This window comes from Triticum aestivum, chromosome 2D, assembly GCF_018294505.1.
Source record: "Triticum aestivum cultivar Chinese Spring chromosome 2D, IWGSC CS RefSeq v2.1, whole genome shotgun sequence".
Classification (NCBI taxonomy): Eukaryota; Viridiplantae; Streptophyta; class Magnoliopsida; order Poales; family Poaceae; genus Triticum; species Triticum aestivum.
Window position 1 is genome coordinate 621,606,060 of NC_057799.1, and position 11,612 is coordinate 621,617,671.

General features: G+C 47.3%; 2 protein-coding genes across 2 annotated transcripts; one reads left to right on the top strand and one right to left on the bottom strand.

The window, feature by feature from the left end:
* Positions 1–752: 752 nt before the first annotated feature.
* On the bottom strand, positions 753–2,536 carry LOC123050487 (uncharacterized). Its single transcript, XM_044473271.1, has 3 exons — positions 2,024–2,536; positions 1,621–1,886; positions 753–1,535 (listed from the first exon to the last, which is right to left on the bottom strand). The coding sequence occupies exons 1-2, from the start codon at positions 2,506–2,508 to the stop codon at positions 1,853–1,855; spliced, it is 519 nt and encodes a 172-aa protein (XP_044329206.1). The 5' UTR covers positions 2,509–2,536; the 3' UTR covers positions 753–1,535; positions 1,621–1,852.
* A 2,851-nt stretch (positions 2,537–5,387) lies between these two features.
* On the top strand, positions 5,388–6,200 carry LOC123050488 (pectinesterase inhibitor 8). The gene has a single exon (XM_044473272.1). It carries the CDS (start codon positions 5,474–5,476, stop codon positions 6,002–6,004), a length of 531 nt encoding a protein of 176 aa, XP_044329207.1. The 5' UTR covers positions 5,388–5,473; the 3' UTR covers positions 6,005–6,200.
* The last annotated feature ends 5,412 nt before the right edge of the window (positions 6,201–11,612 follow it).

Below are 11,612 nucleotides of genomic sequence, written 5' to 3' on the forward strand. Positions count from 1 at the left end.
GGTGGACATGTGGCCCCAACAGGAGTCCATCACGGCAACAAAATGGAGCTAATCCACAAGTCTTCAATTTTGACTAACTAACAGTTGGAACCTTTATGTTGGATAAACTTGTCAGGTGGAATGCTACAGAGAAGGGCGTGGTTGGGTGAATACAGCGCTCAAGTCAATCGGCAGGAGAAGCCATTGTTCTGCCATTGTCTACTGAATTGGTTGCAGATGCTTTACAGTGGCCCAGCAAGTCTACTTGCTAGTAATGCATCAGAAAGTTTCCTATATGTACTGAAAACTGGAGTGAGCTCAATTTTGCAAAAGCCCTCTTCTTCTGTAAGGGAGGAAACTCTAGTCCCCCTTATCCAATTTCAGAGCCCAGTCCGAGCTCCTATCTTATCTGAAACAAAAGCAAGAAAGCGGCAGCGCATGGTGAACACCAAAAGTATTTTGCTCTAGAATTTTCCCTAGCTTAGGGTTTTCTACCTAACAGTATCTTCCTATGATTACCTTGGTTATCCGAGAACCTTTTTCTCAAAATAAAGAGCTAGGACAAGCTTTCAATATGGCCAAGGGAGATATTTGGAACACAGTTTAATTAAGCGCTATATGAAGAATAAGTGTAACAGCGTCTCAGTTCTTGTATTTGATTGGCTTCTCTGATTTCATTTCATAAGTGTCAAACACAAGTTTTCCTTCTCTTTCATTTCTACTTACAGAGATAAAACACATGAGTTACACTGAATTTGAATTGCGCCTGGTTTAAAAAAAAACTTCTTTGCTGATTTCATAAGAGCGCAAAACATAATTCATTTATGAAAAACATTTCAATTATATGTCTGGCTTAAGTTTTTTTATAATTTCAGAAATTCATAGGCAGACTGTTTTGGGCAAGTTTCACAAAGAAAAAGATAACTGAGGCTACTCCAACACCGACAAAGGAGCTGACTTTGAAAACTGGGCGCCGCTGATCATTCTTCATAGTCGTCTACACTTAATATGGTTGACCACACAACTCGCACCGAGACCAACGCTCCATTGCTAAACCGATACATTTGCTCCTCTTCGTCATGCTTGGACGCCACAAACGAAAGCGCGTCTTGGCCCTCCTCCATGAAGTCTATCCGCAGCGTGTCCCCTAGATTCACGGCTGCAACGAATTTTTGAATGTGCTTCCCGCTGGATGGTATAAAACCCACTGTGTCACGGCAGTGCTCATCAATGAAGGAGTAGGAGCCTTGGGAAAGGACAGTGTTGCCACGCATGCGCACAAGAAAGCCATCTGCAGGCACCTCCACAAAATCCAGGTCTATAGTAGCCTCCATGCCTCTAGGAACAACACATGTTTCCAGTGTAATCTTGCCGTTGATATCATCGACATGGTTCAGTCTCCACGGGTCAAACTGTTCACATGCTTTCAGGCAACCGGAGACAATACTTAAGTCTTCATCAACCACCTTGGCCTTCGCCTTTATATCAATTTCGATCAAGCAGCATGTTGCGAGTATTCCTCTTGCAGGATTCCTCAGGCATAAATAGCCACCTTTCTAAAATGTAGGGAAGAGACTTAATATTGAATATTCTCCATAAATAACATCAATGATGTATAGGAAAGAAGGAAGGATTACGTACTGGGTCAATTGCTTGTGCATTCTCTCTAGAGCAATGGAAAATGTAGTTGCGCGAGAAATCCAGGTGATCCCTTACTGCGATCACGCCATAGACCTCGATATTATTTGATTGTACCATATTGTCACGCATAAACTTGACAAAACAGTAAGATTTCGTATACAGCTCGACCATGACATCAAGGAACTGTAGCATAGGGACAGGGTTGTGTGGGCATCTGTCATCACCACCAAATTCACATGAAGCGTATCTCATCGGACCCGGCCGAGCTGAATAAATCAAGTAGTTTGGGTCATACTACCACTTGTATCATCATCATCATCATCATCATCAGATTGGAGAAGAAAGAAGAACGCTAGTATTGATTGGTAAAAAGATTTGGTTGTGCAACATAAAATTAGCTTACCTGGTGAGGGTCGGTGTAGGAGGTGTAGCTGGTGGTATCGAGTCCACAGAAAAGCCTTTGATTTCTGTATCCCTGGACAATGTTTGTTCGGAGATATGGTGGTTCGGCCGCCGGGTGTCCACGGTCTGCGCTGTCGTCGTCTTGCTGTCCTCATCGTCATCTGCGCATTCGTCGGCGTAATGCCGCCCTTGCAGCACCGCCTCCCAGTCCTCTCGCTCCGCCTCCTGGTGATGTCTGTCCGCGAAATCCAGTACCTCAGCGACGGCAACGGCATCGGTGAATACGCTGCAGGGCCCGCGGGCGCCGGCGATGAGTTGATGCATGCGGCGTTCCTCTTGGGTGGGCTCTGGTACCTCCCGGCACGAGATGTCGACGATCCGGCGCCGCGTGTCCTGAGTCATGCTGGCCCACGCCTCGTCCGAGAACATGTGGTCGAACTCGGGCGGCCGACGCAGCTCATCCATTGACGGCGACGGCGGCGGCATTCGAGGTTGGGGATTGGGGGGATTAGGGGTTCGGTCGACCCCTGTCTCACTCTCGCGAGGGCTCTACTGATATCGAGCTGGGCTCACCAGGCCAGATCCCAGCGTGAGTAGACTTGGGCCAGAATCAGCCTCTGTTTGGACCGTTTCTTATTGGGCTAAAGTTCTTACTCTAATTTATATTGGGCTGAAAATAGAAAACATTAAAAACGAATAGGAAAAAATCCGAAAGGAAATCGATAAAGAAAAAACACAGAAAAATAGGAAATGCCCGCAGGGGGGGGGGGGGGGCGTTTCCTCCCGTTTGTGGCTCACCGTGCGAACTATGTAGACAAGAGTTGCTACGATCTCATAATGAGCGAGATTTAGCATTTCCAGCGATAAAGCAACATAGAGTAGCAGATCGCTCGCTGGCAATTATGTTGTGCCAAGGGCCCGAGGCCCACTAAGGGGTGCTTGTGTACTCTCCTTGCGACCTCGTCATATAGGGAAGGTCGAGCAACTTGTTTTTGGGAGGATACATGACTTGAGGACACCCCTCTAGCTTTTCAGTACCTTTCTCTTTATAATATTATTCAGTGCAAAGAAAATTACGTTGCACCATTCTAGGGGCCAAATTCTGTTGAATATCCAGTTTAGAAAAACTCTGATAAATGATAAGTGGTTTGTGTGGGTACATTATTTAGTACGAAGGTCGATGTGTAACACCCTTACCAATGCACCAGACACATCTTACATCTTACATTCTTAAGAAGTTGATACCAGGTCTCTCAACATGCACCTTTTTTCAAGAAAAAGGTTCACAGATTTGAAAAAAAGTTCATCGATTTGGAAAAAGTTCATGGATTTTTTTAAGTTCAGATATAACAAAAGTTCATAAATTAAAAAAACAAAATCAAAAAAAAGTTCATGGATTTTCCAGAAAAAAGGTCCATGAATTTGAAAATTTTCATCGAATTTGAATAAACATTTATCAAATTTCCATAAAAAGTTCCTCGATTTTAAGAAAAAGTCCAAAAAATTTGAGAACTAGGAAGAAGGTAAAAGAAAAAAGGGAAAAGGAAAAAAATAAGATAGAAGAAAAGATGGAAAAATATGTAAGTGATCACTTCAGGTTAGGTGGCGGGGTGGTTATTGCAGCGTTCTTGATGCATGAGGTCGCTGGTTCAATTCGCTCCACAAGCACACTATTTCCGAGTTAAAAAACGTAAAATAAGATAAATAAAAGGTAGATGGGTCAGCCCGGCGTGAAGTGGGGATGTGCTCCCGTTTGCAGAGCGCCAAATAGGAAATGCCCCAAAACTGGGTGGATGGTTAGCCAATCCCCACCATAAGTAAAACCGCCCGCGCACAGCTTATTGGGCTGGCCCACCATGTGAATTATGTAGACAAAATTTGCGGTGATAAAACAACATATAGTAGCAGATCGCTCGCTGGCAGACCCGAGGCCCATCAATTGGCACTTGTGGACTCTCCATGCTTGTCTTAGGACTAGGACGAAAGCTCGTCCTTACGGCCTCGTCATATTGAGGATGGTCGAGCAACTCGTTTTTGGGAGGATACATGGCTTGGGACACGCCTCTAGTTTTTTAGTGCCCTTCTTTTTATAATATTATTTCAGTGTAAAGAAGATTACATCGCACTGTTTTGGGGGTCAAATCTATTGAATATCCAATTCAGAAAAACTTTGATAAAGGATAAGTGGTTTGTGTGGGTACATTATTTAGTAGTACGAAGGTTGATGCTTAACACCCTTACTAATGTATCGGACACATTTTACATCTTACATTCTTAAGAACTCTAATACCAATTCTTTCAACATGCACATCGTCCACATCAATTTCATGCCATGTCAGCGTTCACATGAGTCTAAATCTTAACATGCATGATGCCATGTCATCTTGCCAATACCAGCGTACAAAACAGGCCGAGGACCGCTGCCATCCCACACTCTTTCAATGCGCGTGCATGGTTTAATCGACAGCCCAAGCAGTTTCACAACTACACCGCACGGTTGACTACAACACAGGCAGTACATGCCATCTAGCTTCTTTTTCTAACTAGAAAAGAGGAGAGGAACTAGTTAGCGGGTACTCCTTCGGGAGCCCCCACAAGGATCACTTTGGCAGCGCGCAAGTGACGCGCTGTTAGGCGGCGTCACGTGTCGCGCTGCTACTTGTGAACTGCGTTGGGATTTCCCCGAAGAAAAGAGGATGATGCAATACACTAGAGATAAATATTTCCCTCAATTAAGAACCAAAGTTATCAATCTAGTAGGAGAACACAGCAACAACTCGTTAGTAGGGAGTTGACGGGACGGGAGGCGAAGGAGCACGAGGGAGCTTCGCGGGAGAAGCACATCGGCGGAAAAAGAGCTCAACGAGGATCCCGGATCTGGTCGAGCTTGACGCAGGGACGACCAGAGGAGAGAGATCAGGGCGGTGCCATTGCGAGTTCGCCCGCGGTAAGCGCGTTCGCGAGAGCCATCCCGGTACACATCTATTTTTGCCTCGCTAAGCTCCCTTTGTTTAATGGTTTAGCAACTAAATATTTTATGGATTGGTGAGCTTGCCTAACTTATTTTACCTAGGTTCGTGTGCTTAGTATTGTTTCTTATTTCTTTGAACACAGTACGGGCGCAAGAACTCATATATACGAGTATTTTCTTTTATTGGCATCAAACTCATCTCTGTTCTCTTAATTACCTTGTCACATCAATTTTTTTTGCCATCATGACTGAAAACGGATCAACTAGCTATGCATGTGTCTGTAGGGGACCACACGTAACAAAGCAGGCAAGCCTGAGCGGCTGAGCACGCTGTGCACCCGATAAACAAGATGCTGCAGGCGGCCGACAAGCGCACTACAATCAGTCGGCTGAATCGTACCCTTTCCCAAAAGTATCACCAAACAGGGGCCTATATCACCGGCAGTAGCCCGTTCACTTCGATTTTGTGAAACAACAGCGATGAGGCCATCTACCGCTGCTCACATTCTCACGGCCGCCGTCCTCTTGCTGGGCGGCGCGGGCGCGACCCCGGAGACGACGTGCAGCGCGGCGGCGGGCGCCGACAGGCGCGTGGACTACCACTTCTGCGTGTCAAGGCTGAGCCAGCACCACGACAGCCCCGACGCCGACACGTGGGGCCTGGCCAAGGTGGCCGCCGACGTAGGCGTCCTCCTCGCCGGCAACGGCGTCTACGACATTAAGCACATGCTCGCCAAGAAAGCGGCTGGGGGCAAGGTGCGTGCGCCGCTGGAGCGGTGCGAGGCGCTCTACGGCAGGATGGGGTCCGCGTTCGCAGAGGCCTACGACGGGATCGACAGGCGCGACTACGCGGCGGGGAAAGACAAGGCGCGCGAGGCCGCGCCTCTCATGCGCCGGTGCGGCGAGGCCTTTGCCAGGGCCGGCGTCGTCCCGTCGCCGCTGGCGAGGCAGAGCGCGGACGCGGTGCAGATGGCCATCGTCTGCACAGCCATCACCGGCCTCATCCAGTGAACGAGCGAGCGGTGTTTCCTGTATAATGCTGCTTGCTCGGTCGACCGTCGTGTCATGCACACATGCACCTACACCTACGCTTGCATGTGCGTCAGGCTGATCGTTGATACTAAAACGTTCTTCAGTGATGTAGCGATCGTTGATAATAAAATGCTTTTGTATCTCTTTCATCTAATTAATGGAGTCGTTTGTTTCATGAAATCTCAACTTAAAGACAATTCGGGCGCCAGATGCCACGTACTAGTAGGAGTTATGGATAGAGAGGGGAACCGGGTGCGTGAAGGGTGTTGGCTGCTCACAACGGACTTACCATATACTCCCTCCGTCCCCAAAAAACTTGGTGCTCAATTGTATATATCTAGTACAGTACAATATTAGTATTATACATATATATGATACTAGTGTATGATACTATCTTCACAAGGCATAATATTATAGATTGGTATCATGGTGACCTTATTATTGTCATGCATGATACTCCCTCTGTCCAAAAATACTTATGGGTGAAATGTATAAAAATAAATATATCTAAACTAAAATACGTCTAGATACACCAATCTCTCCGACAAGTATAACATCATTTAATATGATACAATGTCAAAGAAATAGGATGATACTAGTATAGTGCTAGATATATACCATTTAATATGTATCTGGCGGCCTGTCTCTCAAGTTGCTTATAGAAATATGATGTGTGTGTGCATGTGTTCATAGGGTTAGAGTATGTACCTAAGCGTCTATGTCTATCTACACTCTGGCAAGGACAACCACACGTAAAATGCAAGGAAGACACATTACTGTGGCATGGCACGTCCGGATGCAGAAAATATCACGATGCATGACTAATCACAGGAAAAGTGCTGTAGAATAACTAGACCTAATGACCTGCCTAGTGGACATTTCACTAGGGTACCCATCCATCAATCAAGGAAGAAAGAATGGTAGGATAGACATTACGGCAAGCAAAGGAAAGCCCTTTTCTTGCCAGCGTCAATATCCGCGAGGGAAAGCTACGGCCAGAATATCGCAAGATGCTTTTTATTATTGTATGTATCTAAAGATCTCTTCTTTTTAAATATTAGAATGATACCTATAGCCCATTGGCAGCGTGATGTAGTGTGATGTGATGGAGTTTGTTCTTATCGGATTGATGATTAACCAGTCCTAGAGATTTACATTGACATGGCGATTGTGAATTCTCTTTCGTTAGTTCCATACTGATGAAAAATATCTGCTTACCAGGTGGATATATGTGTTTGAAATTAATCAAATTGTTTGATTACCAGCAGGATATGGAAATTAACCAGACTCTTTGTGAATACAATAATTCTGCTATTTTAAAAAAAATCAGGACATGAGCTCAAAATCAGTGTGCACGATCATCTGTAATGGGGTAGTGAAGGCAAATTAGATGAAACTGTTTCTGTTATGGTGATTGGAGAGTTACGGCATGTACTTTCTGGTAACTCCCTTTTGATTATTTTCTACCGTTGATTTTAACCTGGTAATTAAAAAATTAAGTTTAATCAACAAGGGTATTATGGTCATGTGTGATTGTTGTTTTAGTACTCCTAACTCTGTCGATAATCTGGCCCGCAAAAAAAAAATCTGTCAATAATCCCCGCATCTGCCTAAGAGCATCTTCACTCGTTAGGCCCCCAGGGGCTAGAAATAGCGCAGCCCTGGGGGCGCGCCGGCTGAAATATCGGCTTGGGGGCGATCTGGTTCCCAGCGGCTGCCCCCATGCGCCGATTTTGGCCCACTTTCGGCGCAAATTGGCCCATTTTTTGAGCCCATTTTCAGTGCAAATTGGCCCACTATCGGCGCAAATTGACCAATTTTGGCCCGATTCGGCATACTTCGGCACAATTTCAACATAAAGCTATTTATATCACATAGTTCATCACCGAAAATCAATAGAAATCAAATAGTTCAACAAATAGTTCAATACAAATTATATAGTTCAACAAATAAAAACTCATATTTCATCACACGTCGAGCGAGGTGTTGCCCTTGATCAGCCTCCATAGGTGCTCCACCAGATCCTGCTGCAGTTGTTGATGCGCCAATTGGTCTCGGATCTCCTGACGCATATTGAGGAAGGCAGTCCAGGTTGCCAGTAGGTGGTGATCAACTTGGGCTAGAGGACCCTGCCTGTATGGTTCAGTATCAAAAACTGGCTCTTCCTGCTCGGTCTCAATGATCATGTTGTGCAAGATGACACAACAAGTCATGATCTCCCACATTTGATCTTTCGACCAGGTCTGAGCGGGGTACCGGACAATAGCAAATCGAGATTGGAGTGTTAGCTAGGAAACGTAGCATGTAATTTTAAAAGATTTCCTATGCTCACGCAAGATCTATCTAGGAGATGCGTAGCAACGAGGGGAAAAGTGTGTCTACGTACCCTCGTAGACCGAAAGCGGAAGCGTTTTGACAACGCGATTGATGTAGTCAAACTTAATTATTCTAGATCCGATCGATCAAGCACCGAACATACGACACCTCCGAGTTCTGCACACATTCAGCTCGATGATGTCCCTCGTCCTCTTGATCCAGCAAGATGTCCAGAAAGTAGATGAGTTTCGTCAGCACGACGGCATGGTGACTGTGATGGTGAAGTGATCCATGCAGGGCTTTGCCTAAGCACTGCGAGAATATGACCGGGGGTGTAAACTATGGAGGAGGGCGCCGCACACGGCTAACAATTGATCTTGTGTGTTCTAGGCGCCCCCTCCTCATATATATAGGTGGGAGGGAGAGGGAAGAGGCCAAGGGGCGCCCCAAGTGGGGCCGAATCCCACTTGGGCTCCTGCCCTGGTTCGCCCCCCTTCCTTGTATAGGCGCCAGGGGAAGGAAGGGGGAGGTGCCCCCCCTTTCCTTTCTCCCTTGAGGAGGGGAAGTAAGGAGGGACTTGCCCTCCCCCCTTTCCTTTCCCTAGGGCCGGCCGGCCTAGTGGAGGGGCGCACCAGCCCCTTGTGGGCTAGTCTGTCCCTCCCTTGGCCCATTAAGACCATATCTTTGCCGGGGGTGCCCGGAACCCCTTCCTGTGACCCTATATGTACCCGGTACCCTCCGGAACACTTCCGGTGTCCGAATACCATCGTCCTATAGATCAATTTTTACCTCTCGACCATTTCGAGACTCCTCGTCATGTCCGTGATCTCATCCGAGACTCCGAACAACATTCGGTCACCAAATCACATAAATCATATAATACTAAATCCTCATCGAACGTTAAGCGTGCGGACCCTACGGGTTCGAGAACTATGTAGACATGACCGAGACACCTCTCCGGTCAATAACCAATAGCGGAACCTGGATGCTCATATTGGCTCCTACATATTCTACGAAGATCTTTATCGGTCGAACCGTTATGACAACATACGTTATTCCCTTTGTCCATCGGTATGTTACTTGCCCGAGATTCGATCATCGGTATCCACATACCTAGTTCAATCTCGTTACCGGCAAGTCTCTTTACTCATTCCGTAATACATCATCATGTAACTAACTCATTAGTTACTTTGCTTGCAAGGCTTCTCATGATGTGTATTACCGAGAGGGCCCAGAGATACCTCTCTGATACTCAGAGTGACAAATCCTAATCTCGATCTATGCCAACCCAACAAACACCTTCGGAGATACCTGTAGAGCGTCTTTATAATCACCCAGTTACGTTGTGACGTTTGTAGCACACAAGGTATTCCTCGGGTATCCGGGAGTTGCATAATCTCATAGTCGAAGGAATATGTATTTGACATGAAGAAAGCAATAGCAATAAAACTGAACAATCAATATGCTAAGCTAACAGATGGGTCTTGTCTATCATATGATTCTCCTAATGATGTGATCCCATTCATCAAATGACAACACATGTCTATGGTTAGGAAACTTAACCATCTTTGATTAACGAGCTAGTCTAGTAGAGGCTTACTAGGGACACAGTGCTTTGTCTATGTATCCACACATGCATCAAGTTTCTGGTTAATACAATTCTAGCATGAATAATAAACATTTATCATGATATAAGAAAATATAAAATAACAACTTTATTATTGCCTCTAGGGTATATTTCCTTCATGGAGCACACCAAATGCCCGCTCGATATCCTTCCTGCAAGCCTCCTGAACCTTCGCAAAGTGGGAGTTCTTGCCTCCTGGCACAGGGTTTGAGATAGTCTTCACAAATGTGGACCATCTCGGATAGATGCCATCTGCTAGGTAGTATCCCTTATTGTAGTGCTGCCCATTGACCTCGAAGTTCACCGGAGGAGAATGACCTTCAACAAGCTTGGCAAAGACAGTGGAGCACTGCAGTACGTTGATGTCATTGTGAGTTACTAGCATACCAAAGAAGGAGTGCCAAATTCATAGGTCGTGTGTGGCCACTGCCTCAAGTACCACACTGCAACCGCTTTTGGCGCCTTTGTACATTCCCTGCCAAGCAAATGGATAGTTTTTTCATTTCCAATGCATGCAGTCGATGCTTCCAAGCATCCCTGGAAATCCTCTAGCTGCATTTTGTGCTAGGATCCGACCAGTGACTTCAGCATTGGGTGATCGCAAGTATTGCGGTCCAAACACTACCACCACTGCCCTGCAGAACTTGTAGAAACACTCAATGGTCATGAACTCGGCCGTGCGCCCATAGTCTTCCCGTGAATCACCGGGAGCTCCGTATGAAAGCATCCTCATAGCTGTTGTGCACTTTTGGAGTGAGGTGAATCCAAGTGTGCCGGTGCAATCCTTCTTGCACTTGAAGTAGCTGTCGAACTCCCTGATGGACTTGACAATCCTGAGGAAGATCTTTCGGCTCATCCGATAACGGCGCCGAAATACTTTGTCGCCGTGCAGTGGAGCGTCGGCGAAGTAGTCGGAGTAGATCAATCAATTGCCTTCTAGTTGATGCCGGTTTTTTGCCTTCATCCGGCCCGGTGCCGAGCCACCTCGCCGAGGCTTTGCATTGCTCGCGAGCAGGCTGGCCAGGGCGGCGAGGACCATGAGATGCTCTTCATCTTGGGCGTCGGATTCGGCTTCCTCCTCCAGCAGCGCCTCGAGCGCCTCCTCGTCGTCCGAGTCCATCGCCGAGCAAACAAATCGCCAAACACCTGGCGGGCGTGGTAGACGCAGCCGCCAGTATCCCACCCTGCGCGGCCGGAGCGCCGGAAAGCTCGCCCAGGGACGGGGTGGAGGATGCCGCGGCGGGACCCTCTCTCTTTTCCGATGGGAAAATGGCCTATCTAGCGGCTGGGGGGGGGGGGGGGGGGGGGGGGGGGTATAGACGTGCAAGATGCGTTTTCGCCTGACAGTGGTGGCCGAAACGTGTTTTCCCTTCCGCCGGAGCCCCGCGGACGCCCCGAGTGCGCTGGGTTCGGCCTGGGATCGCCGGGTGCGACTGGGTGAGCCGGCGGATTTCGGCGTGTTGGGGTGCGACTGGGTGATTTTTTCGGCGCTGGCGCTAAAAAAGTTGCCTGGGGGGTCTGTTGAGGACGCGAGTGGAGATGCTTTAACCCATCTCCCGAGAGTGAGGCGCCGGCGTGAGGACCTTGGCAACAACGCCGGCGTGAGGACCTGGAAGTGACGACGGCAACGCGAGGTCTAGGACG

Coding starts and splice junctions, on each gene's coding strand:
- LOC123050487 (XM_044473271.1), bottom strand. CDS start 2,508: ATGCCGCCGCCGTCGCCGTCAATGGATGAGCTGCGTCGGCCGCCCGAG. Junction 1,887..2,023: donor CCTACACCGACCCTCACCAG/GTAAGCTAATTT, acceptor TGATTTATTCAG/CTCGGCCGGGTCCGATGAGA.
- LOC123050488 (XM_044473272.1), top strand. CDS start 5,474: ATGAGGCCATCTACCGCTGCTCACATTCTCACGGCCGCCGTCCTCTTG.